General features: G+C 29.5%; 1 protein-coding gene and 1 long non-coding RNA gene across 2 annotated transcripts; both read left to right on the plus strand.

Annotated features, from left to right (window-relative positions):
- The first annotated feature begins 962 nt into the window (after positions 1-962).
- Positions 963-14,546, plus strand: LOC107446494 (uncharacterized). The gene is made up of 4 exons (XR_015435438.1): positions 963-1,499; positions 10,962-11,023; positions 13,737-13,807; positions 13,897-14,546. It is a non-coding gene; the product is annotated as an uncharacterized LOC107446494 (long non-coding RNA).
- LOC122272324 (uncharacterized) lies at positions 1,506-4,058 on the plus strand. The gene has a single exon (XM_043055859.3). The coding sequence runs from the start codon at positions 2,451-2,453 to the stop codon at positions 4,056-4,058; it is 1,608 nt and encodes a 535-aa protein (XP_042911793.2). The 5' UTR covers positions 1,506-2,450.
- Positions 14,547-16,616: the final 2,070 nt, after the last annotated feature.

The raw sequence follows: 16,616 nt of genomic DNA on the forward strand, positions 1-16,616 counted from the left end.
GGAACACTGAAAAGTACTATGAGTAAGTTTATTTACAGTTTCTATTTTATTCGCAAGCATTAAATGTTAATATTTAAAAACAACAACTAAATGTTCTTCCATAATAACCATTTCATTATAAATGACCCTTAAAACAGGAAACGATGGTATTAAAAATTTGTCATCAATAACACTACCATTGGAAAGAACATTTCAAACAGTTTTACGACGTTTTCATTAAACTTACTACTCTTTTCGTGAATAGCTGCCTCAAGATTACACAATTTCTTCATACTTTTCAACACGCCGTTACCATTGATTCAAGCAAATCAAAAGTTCTAGATGTCTCTAAAACTTGAACATAGATAAAGCTTTATAAATACTTTCAGCATTAAAACAATTAGGATCAATAGATTATATTTAAAGGAATAAAACAAAACAGATATTATTGAAAAAATACTAATTAGTTAAGGAATTTATTCACCATAAGTAAACAGAGAAGTAAACTTTCTTTTACGTCAGTGCGAACCTTTAGTTCAGAGTAGTATTTTGTTTGTCTATTCTATAATAGTTACTCTATGCACAATAGAAACAATACTTTGTTGTAATATGCATACCATTTTTTTAAAAATTCTTTATTTATACTATAATACCAAAGTGCGTGCATGTATGTATCTCTTATAACTGCATAATTGTCTGCTCCACGATCACGTATGGTTTTATCTTACATCAAAAAAGCACGAAGTTTTCTCTATTAACCTAAACAGGTACCAAACGCTTTTCTACAAATTAATCTCTACAAGAGAATTGTCATTCTTCCGGTAGAGCCGTTTCCAAATCTGCGAGAGTGGCTGTAGAAACGTGCACACATATCTCTGTTAGGTTATCTCGAAAATTTTCTTTTACTGTTATCTCAACAATGAAATCTCTATTGGGACATGCATTATCATCCATTAAAATGCAAGTCGGCCTTAAAGTGCCGTGTCAAGGAACATGAAGCTTATGTCAAAAAACAAGAATTTAAACGCTCATCTATTGCCCAACATTGTTGGGACTCTAATCATAATTTTAATTTTTCCTCTTCTAAAGTCATTCAAAATTGTTCCTCAATATATGATTTAGATTTTTATGAGTCTTATCATATTTTCAAAAATTCCAAACTGTTGGTCAATGACCTATCAAGTGTTCCTTATATTTCTCCTGTTTGGAAATCTATGATAAAACCTAACTAACCCCCCCCCTTTTTGTTCCTTGCTTCCTATTCGTCGTCTTCCATTCACCCTTCCCTCCTATTGGCCGTTGGTCTAAACCCTCTTGTGACGTCATCTTTCTATATATATTTACTCTGTTTTCTTATTGTTTTCTGTTGCACTGATGAAGGTTGCCCTTTGAGCATCCGAAACAGCTGTCTGCTTTTAATAATATTTTTGTGCTCTTTAACGTTGTCTACCTTAGTTCGTATTTTAGCACAAAGGTCGCCCACTTGTGTATTTATGATTGACTTCAACTGGTCTTACTGGGTAAGTCTTATTATTATTATTGTTTCCATTCTATTCTATGTCTTTCATATTTGTTATTGCTGTTTCCTATCAGTATTTTATACTTCATTGATCATGTCTCAATTCAACAGATTTCATAGTCTAAGGACTAAGAAGTTTAGGTATCTTAATCACTTGCATTTTTTACTTGATTGTAAACGCCTAAATATTATTCCTCATTTCATTAAATTTAAGACTAACCTTCCTTATTCCAAGAAAGTTAATTGCATTCTTCACAAGACTAAGTTTGCTCTCCTTAGAGCCGTCATTAATGAAACTAGGAATAAACTATCCAAAATTGAACGCGAATTGTACCATTTACACATCAGTGTGCCTAATCTAAATTCAAATTTTGACGCAATGGAAAAATCGTCTTGGAATAGGGCAACCAAAATCTCTTCAAAACATAGTTTAAACCTGAATAATAAGTTGAGTAAACTCATCAAAGTTAATGATAAAAAACCTGACGTTAGTTTGCCTGTTGTTAATCAAAATTCTGTAGTTAATCTCTCAAATACCACTCTTACTGATGTTCAAATTAATGCTTTAAAACTTAACAATAATTTTGCTATTTCAACTCGACCTTCATTACCTAAACTCATTGCTCCTATCGAAAGATCTTTTAAATTCTGTAAAATTAATCATGCTCAAAAAGATTCTATCAGACACCTTATTGCCAATACCGTAGACTTCAACTCAAAAATATCTAATTCAAACCTTAGCCTTTCCTCTAAAGTAATTCTTAAAGATATAAAGTCCAATCCCAACTTAATCGTTACCTAAGCTGACAAAGGTGGTCAAATTGTTCTTCTAAACAAAACAGACTATTTGGAGAAATCTAAACATCTTATTCTTGAAGGTCCTTATAAAGAAATTCCCAAAGATCCGAGCACTAAAGAATTAAATGTTATAAAATCAACTATTAAATCCTCTATGTTAATTCCCAATAGACTTAAGGTTGTTTTGACTCCCTCTGTTTCTCATTGCTCTAGATTTTGTACTTTACCTAAGGTACATAAGGTTGGCACTCCTTTTAGACCAATTGTCTCCAACATTGGTACCTCATCTTACAAACTCGCAAAATTTTTAGTTTCTGTCTTCTCCCCTCTCCTTGGTAATAATTCTTTTACTACCAAAAATTCCCTTGAGTTTGTTAAGGAAGTTAAAAATCTAAAACCTAATGGTTATTTGATGGCCTCATTTGATGTAAAATCATTGTTCACTAATGTTCCTGTTGAGGGGGCTTTGGAATGCCTAAAACTTAGACTTTCGGAATATCATTTTTCCCGATATGAGGTCAATGAATATGTTAACCTTACCCGTGTTTGTTTACAACAAAATACTTTCGCGTTTGACAACAAATTTTACCGTATGACCAATGGTCTTGAAATGGGAAATCCTTTGAGCCCTATACTTAGTGACATCTATATGCATTATTTTGAGAATAAACTATTCAAATTCTTAACTTTCCCCTTTTATAAAAGATACGTTGATGACAGTTTTGCTTTGTTAGAGGAAAATAATTGTAATTTAGATCAAATCCTTAATGTTATGAACAGCATTGATTCTTGCATTCAGTTCACCTTTGAATTAGAGTCTGATCAAAAACTTCCTTTCTTAGATGTGCTTGTGACTCGGAATGATAATTCATTCCATACTACTGTCTTTCGTAAACCTTTTGCTGTTTCTCTTCCCCCTCATTACAGATCCGCCCACCCTCCCAACCAAAAACTTGCCTCTTTTCGGTCTTTTGTCCACCGTGCTGTTAATATTTGTTCCAATATTGATCTTCTTGATGCAGAATTAAACTACATCAAAGCCATTGCTCATGACAGAGGTTATTCCCCTAGCATTATTGATAATATTTATAAAAACGTAACTAAACAATCGCCTACCGATAAACCTTCCAAAGAATTTTCTAACAATTTGGTAATTTTACCCTATTTTCCTAAAATAAGTCGGCAAGTTGCTAACATCCTAATGAAATTTGATTTCAATATTATTTTCAGTCCCATTAATAAGATAAAATTTTCTAATCTCAAACAGCCCATTGGCAGTCAAAATAACTGGGGTATATACCAAATTAATTGCCAATGCGGCCTTTCATATATTGGCCAAACTAAGCGTGCCTTAAAGTGCCGTGTCAAGGAACATGAAGCTTATGTCAAAAAACAAGAATTTAAACGCTCATCTATTGCCCAACATTGTTGGGACTCTAATCATAATTTTAATTTTTCCTCTTCTAAAGTCATTCAAAATTGTTCCTCAATATATGATTTAGATTTTTATGAGTCTTATCATATTTTCAAAAATTCCAAACTGTTGGTCAATGACCTATCAAGTGTTCCTTATATTTCTCCTGTTTGGAAATCTATGATAAAGCCTAACTACCCCCCCCCCCTTTTTGTTCCTTGCTTCCTATTCGTCGTCTTCCATTCACCCTTCCCTCCTATTGGCCGTTGGTCTAAACCCTCTTGTGACGTCATCTTTCTATATATATTTACTCTGTTTTCTGTTGCACTGATGAAGGTTGCCCTTTGAGCATCCGAAACAGCTGTCTGCTTTTAATAATATTTTTGTGCTCTTTAACGTTGTCTACCTTAGTTCACTCTTTGATTGTTCTAGGCTACAACATCAAATGATTACTAGGGTTCAAAGCCTTTTATTCATTATCTGAAAGCCATATAAACAAATCTGACTTGAAAAAGAATTATAGAGATGATCTAAACTCTTTTTATCTACTCTTAAATACAACTCCCCTAAACTTTCACAAAGCCATCTGCTGTCTGTCTTGTATATTTCTTAACACGAAACCGTGATTAGTTGCTGTATTTGTATGCCTCCTCTACAACTTCAATTCATGTAGGCTTTCGAAAATTCAAATTTTGTCATCATGCTTGACTTTTGGAAGTGAGTATTGTACACATTGTAACTTTTTTTTTATTCAAGAGAGAACCAAAATATTTTACACGCAAGGTTTTCATTTGAATCAAAAAGATACCAAGTAATTTTCTCTCGTAATCTAAAAGGGTATGTAAAGTCCCCTGCTGCTTGATTTTCTTTCTTAACTTCGAACAAAAATTGTCCCGCAGTGGACAGATTATTAAGACACTGCTTCCAGTAGACCACTGAAGTTGTCAAGTATCACTGGCAGCTGTCGGTGAGCAGTTGGATGTTCACTTTGATCATCAGCCTGCGAAGGGACCGAGTGTAAGCTGTTTAAGTCCTCGATATACTGTTCTACCATAAAGTGCTCGACTTCACGGGCTGGTCTGCTGTCAGGTTACCAAAGGGGTGCCATCAGACAGGTTTCTAGAGGGCATTGTATAAATACACAACATGACATTGTACATTTACACAAAATTACTACAAGGATATTTTCCGCAGCAGTCCGTTTCCGGCTAACATCCTTAGGTTACAAAACAATCTCTCTCTCGAAATTCTATTAATAATTTTTATATTTCAAAATGTAATTTTGAGTATTGAACGCAAATATAAAATATAACGAAGCAAAGTATTTCGTTTCAGGAAAACAATTCTGAGAAGGAAATATTTAGTTTTATGTTTCGAGCAATTATATTTTTAGCTCTCTTTCAATAAATTTCTTTATTCCTTAAAAGACTATTTTTCTTAGAATGTGTCTTAACTTTTTTTGACATGAAAAGTTCTATTAAGCTTATGTTATAAAGCAGAGATCTTACTTGCGGCTGGGGCCGCAATTATTAACACCAGTCAAATGGCGAGCCACAACTTTTTCAAAATTTTATATAGGACTCTTTTATGTTTTAAGGAACATTAAATATTGCTGTTAGATTTTTATCAAAGTCTCTTTAATATTAAAAAGTAAAGTAACAAGCATTACAAATAATACTTATTACGTATCATTTTGAATCTTCTTTTAATCAGAAACTAAGTGACAAGATTTTTTTTCTTTTAAATTTAATTCTGTGATAAATTAAATTTTTTTTTGACTTATTAGGAATTATAGCCACAACAAAAAATTCTCGAGCATATGAAGTTATTTTTTTTTCTTTTTCGCTCATGCGATATTCAATTCAAGAAATTTAAATAAAGCATGAAATTTATTCCCTCTTTTATGCGTTTTAAAATTACAAATGTAAGTAATTTCGTCCTAAACAAATGATTTCAAAAAGTTATGTGGGAGAATTTATTCGAGAAAATTTATGATACGCACATGCTAAATTATATTCACAAAATACAAAAAAAAAACGAAATAAAAAAAAGCAACATACACGATTATTTTTGCATTTGAATAAATATTTTCTTGGATACAAAACCTGAGAAATAAATTTTTTTGCACCGTTGGTATATTAATTTTTACAGAAACGAAGAAATTAGTTTTTTTTAAACGAAAGAAAAGCATTTTAAACCCATATAGATTTTTTACGAAAATTGCCCACAAAAAAACAACAAATAATATATTTTAGTACGCTGGTCACAAAAAAAAGGCTTCGCGGGCCGCCAGTTGGAAACCACTGTTATAAAGAAAAAAGTGTTAGGCCCTAACACCGACAAGAAATAACATTTTTCTAGTGGGCATCAAGGGGCACTGAATTATGGATGACCCATACACGAATTATGTTACAGATATAGGGCAATCGAAAATTCGAAAGTATTCTCAAAAGCACGGATACACATTAAAAAAATGAGAAACATTCTTTTTCCTGAAACAATAATTTTAAAATATCAATGAACTCATTATTCAGAATATGAATTGAAATCAAAGCTTAAAAAAAGTAATTATTTATTTACATTACACATTATATATTATATGACACTCAACTAATATTTTAATACGAATTTCTGGTCGCCAAAATATAAAGAGAATCTAGGAAATATGGCCAAAATTGCTTGATCAAAGCAGAGGTTCAAAGTTAGGAACCTGTAATGATAATTTTACTTTTTGCGTATTTCGCCGTATCTCTAGACTCTCGAGAGCTTTTCAAGCGAATTGAAAAAAATTTGAACACAATTAAAAAACTCGTATAAAGATAATTCCACAAGTAATTCCATGCAAAAATAACTTTTAGTAAATATTTATTATTTTTTATCACTTTATTTAATAATAGTAACAAAAATTTTAATTATAAGGTTTACAATTTTTTGCACCATTTTAAGGAATGGGAAAATGCAAATTTTGAAAGATATCAATCAAATAAGTTCCTAAGAAAATGAATTTTAAACACACAATTTTTTTAAAATTACATTTCTCAGGCACTATTTGACCAATTTCGGTCTAATTTTTTGAGCACTGTTCATCAGTTTTAACTGGTTTTATATATATATATATATATATATATATATATATATATATATATATATATATATATATATATATATATATATATATATATATATATATATATATATATATATATATTCATAACGAAGAATAAAACAAAGAAAAATAATAGACATATGAAAAAGGGGGGAGAAATAATAAGTAAAAAATAACAACAAATGAAATAGATCACAAAAAGTACAAATAAGTAAAAATAACATGTAAAAACAGATAATAAAATAAAATAAAAAGAAGGAACATTAAAAAGGGGGGACTATAAAGCGAGCAGCAAAATCAGTTCAACTTACATGTACGGTTATTTTTCAAGAATGATTTAAAAATGTTTTCGCAGAAAGATTGCCAGATTACAAAATATGAAAACAAAAGATGAAAACAAAAGCGCAAATTGAGTGTAACAAGAGGGTTTTAAAGTGTCGTTCTTACTGCACTGTTGAAGTGGTTTGTTATTCTGAGTTTTGATTTGTTAGTTACCAAGGATGGGCCCGAAATGGATGTGCGCAAGGTAATATTATACTGGATAATTTTAAAAATTGATCATAAATAGTTTTAGAAGATAGATGTTTATTTAAGAAAAAGTATAAAATAGAAAAGAGAAACATAAATTGCCTGTTTTGCAGATAATTTTAGCCGCGGATTTGCACGATATGGATTAGCACATAGAAAAATTATTTAAATTATCAAAGAAAAAATTCTTTCAATAGATAATTTTAACACGGATTTTCCCGAAATGGATTTGCACATGGATTTGCATATATATATATATATATATATATATATATATATATATATATATATATATATATATATATATATATATATATATATATATATATATATATATATATATATATATATATATATATATATATATATATATATATATATATATATATATATATATATATATATATATATATATATATATATATATATATATATATGAAATTCATAAACAGTGAAAAACACTAACATCTCCATACGATCATAGATAAGAAGTTAATTTATGGATTAAAAGACCTTTTACAGTTAATATAAATAGATATGGCAGCATAGTTCCGACATTCAAAAGAAGAACCTTCCTATTCACTAATATAATTTCAGTGATAAGTCATTAAAATACTAAATTCTGATGGCAATAGCTTATTATTTTTCCTCTCATGTGGTTTTAATATTAAAGTTGTAATTAGAAAAAGATATATCCTACATTTGTAATACTATCAGATATCTGAGTCAAACACTTTTTTTGTTTCTAATACTTTCTATAAATTTTAATCATCTTCGTATAGAATTTTGTAATTATTATTTATTTATCATAGACTATACTGTAATTACTTTAAAGCAATATTTTATGATAAAAAATCGAAGCAATATATTTTCTCTTTCTCCTTGTTATCAAGAATAATATCACTTATTTTGTAGCTAATATAATGATGTGACGAAAATTTAATAATTGTCAGATAAAGAAAAGCTACAAAACCGGCGCAAAGCAAAGAGAGAAAAAATCACCTAGTTCGTTCTAAAGTTACCAATTAAAAACGAATTAATAAAGAAATATGCAAAGAGATATATTGTTCGTGTTTTGAGAAATGCATAAATAGTATTTGTTCTAATAATTGCTAAGGCTACTGCACAAATAATGTATCTAACAGTTAATTTATGGATTTAGTTTTTAATTATTTGATCCACGTTAAAAAGAAATATTATTGAAATGACATTTGGATCTGCTTTTTAAAATGTCATTTATTCCAATCGTTTTCTTTAAAAATCATTTAAAGGAAAGTAACTGAAACCTTTATAGGGGCATTTTTTCTAATAATGTTACGTTAAAATATTTTTGGAATTAGGATTGATTTAGAAAAAGATATCCGTTTAGCTTACCTAAAATTGATTCAATTTTTAAGACCATTTTTGTTTGATGGAATTCACAAAATTTTATTAAAAAAATTGTTCATAAACTTGAATTTCTATGCTTATAAACAACCGAATTCAATTAATTTTGTTTTAACAACAAATAAACTCAATAAGGTATGTTCAAATGAACGAACACGTAACGCAAAAGAGAAAGTAGCTAATCAATCTTGGCTTCTCTTGTTGACCTCTCACTAGCCTTTACTATTACCTATATGTATGTAAACAAAGTCATTAATTGTTATATTTTATGAAGTTATCAGCAGATGGCCGCCGAAGCCTCGAAAAATAGTTTTCCATAAACATTTAAAAATGAATGCAATTAAATTTCACATTGGAATTTTCATCTGTCTCAAATCGTTTCCAATTATGTTTTTACATATTTTATGTTGAAATATAGCTATTTAACATAATATTTGCTGAGTAAGTAATGAAAACTGATAACTTTCGCCAGGTCTGCAAATGGTTCAATTTAGGAAGCAGGTTGTTTCATTCATACCACCTACGCCCTAAATTGTGCTAACCGTAAAATTATTGAATTTTTATAATTTAGTGAATACTGTGAGTACAAGTATATCATGAGTTACCCAAAAGAAATGTTAAATAGCATCATTTTCATAAGTTTTATAAGTAGTATAATAACTTCAATATCAACTTTTTTAATAGTTGTAAATATAAGCATTACACGCTTAGAAACACGACGATTAATTGTATTACAAAGCTAAAGTATGATTTTCTGCTCACCGTGTCATCAACATCCTGTATCGAAGTGGATGTTTGCTTTAATTTTAACCAAACTGACTACACACAAAACTACTACATTTCTCCGCTTACCCCCTCCAGTACAACACAGAATATAAAATAGCTAAACTTTATTTTGATGAGCTAAACTTCAACGAATGTATCTTTCTTAATCCAATAATGTAAAGTCTCCAAGAAAGGCAACTAATAACAAGAAATATACAAAATGAGAAATTATTTATACCCTATTAATTGCGAATGTATATGCCTTTAAGTATGCGCAAGTTTTCGTAGTGGGATTAATATCAATTTATTGCTTATTTCCTTTCCTTTTTACTCCGTACGAAGGACAGGTATTCAGCTTGTTTAAAATAAAATGAAAAATTGTTAAGTTTTAGAAAATTATCTTCGTTTCATTTGTTGGTTAGTTTCACTGATCATTCATAAGATTTATTTCATCAGCTTTTTATATAAAAAAAAACTGACTGAAAAAATGTTATTGTTGTCGTCTTGTTGTTATTTATCCTCTGAACTGACTGCCAACAAAAGTCAGACTAGCTCTAATAATTTGCTGACTTTGATGAATTTAATAAGAGCTAGCCCTTTGACACAGATGGGACACTGGTGCCTCCTTTACATATTTTTTTCAAGCACTCTAATTATAAGCAAAAATATATTTTGGTACCTTTTAATTATAATCAATCCTCTACTAGTTGCTAAATAAATTTTGATAGATAATCAAAAATGTATTTGTGCTAAAATATGATATTAAAAAAAAACGAAGTTTGAATTTTTGTTTCATTAATTCCCAAAAATTTTTCAGTTATTGATTTTTTTTTAATCAAAGAAATTTATATAACAGATACAGATTCTTATATCTAAATAACTGCATACATATGCCAATTTGAAAATTGTTTAGAAGTGAGTCTTGCTTCCAAACTTTTAATTTTAACATAGGAAAAGAAGCCAGTATATCTTAACTATAAATTCTTAAAATGCTAAATATATTTCTCTCTTATTTTGACTTAAATTAATACAAAATAAATAAAAATTAAGGAAAAATATGAGTTGAAGGATTAAGGAATTAGTTATCTAATCTTTGTTTGAAAGTCTAAAATTTGTTCTATTGAAGCTAGATGTGTGTTGATTTCCTGGAAAATTAATTTGTCTGGGAAAATTCATTTATCTCATTTCGTACTGAAAATAAATTATTTTTTTACTGCAGAGATGACGTGTGTTTTATTTACAAGGGGTGTAAAGGTTCCGTATTTTTATTTGGCGTACATCTGAGTTGCTTATCTGATAAATGTAACATTTCTGTTTGTAACTTTCGAAGCAGTTGCTTAGCCTTATGTTTATGATGATAAGTTTAAAAAAGATATGTATAGCTGTGAGCATCATCCTACAATTTTTGTGTATTTTGAATTTTGAATTACTCATATTGCTCAATCATAAATATTTTTCTTCTGCAGCGAAACAATTATAGTTTATGAAAAATTGAAGGATAATATCTACTTCCACTCACCCTATGAAAGTAAGAAATTTTTAATATTATTTTTATACATTGTATATATATACCGCATTATTTACAAACTGGGTTCGCTCCTCGTTGGTGTCCAATGATTATCTGCTCCCCATTCCTCCGTGGTATCAAACAGATAAACATAATGTTTTTGTCTATCAAACCATTTGCAAGTAAAATCAAGAAAGTAGCACATATAATTTCATTTTTATACAGATTTTTTTTTCTGTTTTTGAAATTTTTTCTATATTCTTTACAATTAACATCTATAGAAAACAGCTGAGCTCTATGGATACTTAGATTAATATGCTGAAATTCACTGTGCCTATTTGTTACTTAAACTTTTTTTCATGATTTTCTTATAACTTTTTTTGAAGTTATGCTTCTTAAGCGACTTCCAACAAAGTTGCGTTAAACGTTTAACGCTAAATTTTTATTGTCCGGGAAATCACGTGGTAGGATCCAGTTTTCCCTCATTCATTTCCATATTGTTTTGGTTCTCACTAGCATAAAAATAATAAAAGTCATAAAAGTATTCGCGATCGCAACGAACTATAGGGGGCGTTGTTGTATGAGACGCATACCTGCGATTTCTATATGAACCGTCATACAGTTACTCTGGAGACGTCGTTAATGTAGCGTGTAGCATTGCAACGTTCCTTCTTTAATGTGGCTTATTAAATTTAAAAAAGAAAAATGCTTGATATTCTTTCTTGTACAACCGAAAACAAAATGGTATCTCTTTTTATTAGAGAAGGAATATCCAAAACACATCGGAAAAATATTCGTACATTAACAGAAAAAAATATGTATATTCTTATAAGAGTTAAAACCTAATGCCCGAGAAATAGTATTACTAAATTTAATGATATAACATGAAAGGCCCATTTAAACTTTACATTCTATAGTTTTAAGAATCATATTACTTCAAAAATTAAAATGAACAGAAAGTATACATAAGCCTCATAATTTTATGAAATTTAATTTTGTAAACAAAGTTTTTTGACAACAATTTTTATCAAAAAATTTCAAGTTTCAATAAAAATCATTATTAAACTAAGAAACGTAAAATAAAGAATGCTGACGAAACAAAAAAAAAAAAACAATTCTTTTTTGTCGCCATTTTTAGTGCTACGAAAATTCGTCTTTGGGATTTGCCAAAAACGAAACAAGAAGCAATTTTATTTTTTCAGGAGGAAAATATTTTACCGAAAAAACGAAAATGTACCAATTCCCACAACATAAAACTTTATCTTGGTAAACGTACGTTTTGGAAATGTTATTTCATTTGGAATCTTATTTATCAGAGTGCATATGGCGATATGATTGTTTTGAATCTATGCTAAACTCTATATCGGCTCATTTTCCACCGAAATCCGATTGACTATTTTGATTTTAAATAAAGTGTTTTATTTTATGAATTGTCGCAAAAATTTTAAGTGTAGATTGGCGGCACTTAAAAACCGCCAAATCTGTAGCGGCGGTGGCGTTAATACGTAAGTACCGAATTTTTATTCCATACTTTTCTGAGTCATATTACTTTTCAAACATTGGAATATACTAGAAGTATACATAAACACATAATGTTATACCATTTAATTTTTCAGAAAAAGTATTTTGAGAACAATTTTTATCAAAAAATTATAAACTAAAAAACGGAAAATAAAGAATTCTTAGGATACAAAAACGATTTTAAGAATTCTTTACATTGAAATAAAAACTTTCATATTGTTTCTTTTTTAATTATTCTTATAGTTCTTAATCAGACGTAAAAAACCATTCTGTAGAGAACCATCATCAAATGAAAAAAAAATATTTACAAGCAAATTTTTTATTGTAAAAATCATTGCACTTACCTGATTTATAATTCCCGGAGAATTCCAAAATGATAAGTTCCTTGTTTGAAAACTTTATTCTCAAATAATAGATACATAGTTTATCCCTTCATTACTTTTAGATAACATACTACACAGCAAAATTTTATAATTGATATGAATTTGAATATGTAGCTAAAAACAGAATAGCTGAATTCTAGTTGAACTTATTCTTTCAAAACTAAAAAAAACTTACCAAGAAAACGATTAAAACTAATTAAGAATCAGCACAAATGGCACTATTTCAAGTAACTTGGATAATTTTTTATTGTTGTTTTCCGAATTATATGGATACAGAAATATATACTATTCTATAACGAAGAAGAATATGCTATAACTATTACAATTCTGTATGTTCTGAATTTATATTTATTCACTGGAATGACGAAAGCAATGTTGACTTCACTTTAATTCGTAATGAATTGAAGACAGAAGAAATGCATTTTACCTTAATACACACATCTGTAACAGTATCCGAAATCGGAAGTCATCAGTTGCAAGTTTGTTGATAATAGAAGTTAAAAATTATTTAGGAATTTTTCTTAAAATGTTTGGCGTGTTCTGTTCCTGAAAGATTTACTAATATTCTGGAGATTTTTTTCAAGTTCTTCGGCCTTTTCCTTAGGGAAATATTGTTTCTTATTTGCTGCTAAAAATGGCGTCTGATTCTGTCAATGACTTTGATGGAACTAAATGAAAACGTGATAAATTAATGTCTGATATTTACAGGCTCCCGCTAGACGGCGTACTCGAGCGTTGCGATCGCGAATTGTTTTTCAGTAAATATTTTTTTAGTTTGTTTTGATACATATATAATTTAATAGGGTAGTATTTTTTATTTTCAAATTTAGTGGATAACAATTGCAAAAAATGAGTGAAAACAATCCCACGGACAATGCGACGGATTTAAGGTTATGTCAAGGTACGTCTCTTGTGAATATCAATTGATTGTTAGGTTTTCTCTTCTAAAATTACATTAACATACATTATTAATACAAATACATTTTCCAGGGCGAGACGATGAGGCAACCGCAAGCATTTCCACTGGTTCAAGAGGAAAAAATGCACAATATTATCGTGATTACAGAGCACGGAAGCGAGCGGAGCAGGAAAAAGAGTCGTTGAATAGAACTAGTGATCCTTCTACGACTGCTGATTCTTCTACAATTAACGTCGCAGGTTGCGAAGTTTAACTTCTTCCGCGCGGAGGGACTCCACGAACTATTTTTTTTGTGAAATAGCCAATTAGAAAGATGCTGGCTATCATACCAAATTCAGGATTTGGAAAAGTTCTCTTATCATAAGCGGAACCGAAAAGAGAACAATAATAATAAAAAAAAACTAAAATTAACCCCATAAAACCTAACGAATACTCAGAAATAAACGGAAAATCAAAACTAATAAAACTTGCTATCAAACAGTTTAGTTTACAGATACAAACTAAAATCGTTTAACAATTTCAATGGAGATTTATTATTTTTTATCCATAAATAAATCTATGATATTTCTTCAGACAAAACTGTCGCACGTAACATTTAATTGCTGATGTATATGTTTTAACCACTCTTTCTTCCTACGGATCAAGAGTCGTACATCGTGGGTCAAACTATTCTAATCAAATAATGTCATCTTGGAAAATGGTGAATTAAAATAAAGTTCGAAAATATATTTTTGTAAAATGACAGGAAAACCTCTTATATTTCTTTCATGATAATTTTTATTTTGTGATTGAGAATAAAAAAAAAATTATATATACTTTTTACATTCGCTTCCTAGTAAATATGCTTTCAAGCAAATAAATTAGTAACTTCTCTTTTACCTTAATTTATTGTGGGATAAAATAACTGCATTTGGGTGATGGTAATTTGTTGTTGGATTAAAAAAAGGTATTTTTTAAAATTTTGATTTCCGAGAAATATTATTTACCATATAAAACAAATAAGAAATACTAACGAGTATCACTGTTGTTTAGTTTGATGCTCATAAGGGAAGTTTCGTTGAAGATGTTGGTTTATTTCCAATTGTCAATTATTCTACTTCAAAATGCTATAAGAAAGCAATTATATTAAAAATCGAAAACTGCTATTATGAAGAATAAATCTGATAAATAATAATACTCGTTTATTAATAAAAATGCTGAGCTCCCTTAAAATAAAAAGTATTCTTAATTTTTAATCAATTGTATGAATTGCTACAATAAAATTTGCAAATGTACCTGAGAGCGCGGCAGCAGGGACCAGTAACACATGACACGTCCGTTCATATGGAAATCAAAACTGTGAGTGACATGTATACGTTAGAATAGCTAGAATAGCAAGTAAACTTTAAGGAATCTATGTATTGACTTTTGATTGCTTTAATTGTTGATGGAGCTCGTTTTTCTTTTTTTTTAACTTTACGCATTCGTATATGTCGGCGGGAAAGGAAGTGTAAAGACCTGGTTTCTTAGGACAAGCGCCTTATCTGGGCGTCAGCGTTTAGTTGACGTTACCCTGACGCCAACAAAATACTGGTTTGTTAGCTCAAGGCCTGGTTTCTGAGGAGAAGCGTCTTAACTGGGCATCAGCGTTAAGTTGGTATAATTTTGACGCCATAAAAATACCTTTTTGTTAGCTCAGCGTGAGCAGTCGGTCCAACACAGACATTATCTTGCATTGCGCATGCGTTAATAACGTAAGCAAATATTTATTTTGAATTTGTATTGATTTTGCGATTGTCGACCAATGCTTTAAAGAGCAAATAATGACTTTGTCCAAGAAAAAACACATTATAGCTTAGCTAAATGAAGAAGAAGAGGAAAAAGAGACTATATTTAATGTTAAAATTCCCCTGAAAAACTGAGCTCTGCGACGCCCATGCTGCACCTTATTCAAGAATGCGGTATCAAAGAACTACTGATTATATTAATGCATTTTATTTATTGAGAAAAAGATTATATTAATGTTAGTTTTTAATAACTTTAGTTTTATCAAATTCAATTTTTAAATTATAGGGAATATGTTTGACAGTGCTTATTATATTTGCGTACCAAGAAATATGTGGATTCAATGTATTAAGCTTTACTGAATTTTTGAAATTATTATATTGTACAAAGAAGTTGTTAAAAAAGTTTTTTGCGAACTAATCCGCAAATAAAGACAGCGGAACATACAAGTTAGGTTGAATTCAAAGAAAGAATACCTCATTTTCATCTTTAATGTGTCCATGAAAGCAGGCTGATTTCGTTTAAAATTAGTGACAACTATTTTATTTTGTAGTGTTTATTCCAAAATTATGCTCAGTATATATACGTATCTCAAGCGGCGATTGAATGAGGACGTTACATTTTAAATAAATCGACAATTCTTGCCGAATATAGAAAAAATTTCAATGATCAAATCAATTAAAAAAAATTTTCAGTAATAGGGTTGCTCGGAAATTTTTTTTTCTTCAGAAAACTTCATTGTATTTATTCACAGTCAACTTCCCAGTTAAGTCGTATAATAATTATAAATTTTGAAAGCTGATACAGGAAGACTTACTTGATAAAAAGTTCAAAACTACGCCGTTAGTTTTTGATTGGTGCCTTTCCAAATGAAGAAAGTGAACAGCAGCACTTTCAGTTTATTTTACTTTTTTACTATCTAAAAAGTAAAAATGGTGTTAAAGCAGGAAAATAACTATCCGATGTGTATAGAGAAGATGTATTGACAATACAACAGTGCTAAAACTGGCTTGCAAAATTTTGATCT

This window comes from Parasteatoda tepidariorum, chromosome 7 (assembly GCF_982258835.1).
Source record: "Parasteatoda tepidariorum strain Cologne lab strain chromosome 7, Ptep-v5.0, whole genome shotgun sequence".
Classification (NCBI taxonomy): domain Eukaryota; kingdom Metazoa; phylum Arthropoda; class Arachnida; order Araneae; family Theridiidae; genus Parasteatoda; species Parasteatoda tepidariorum.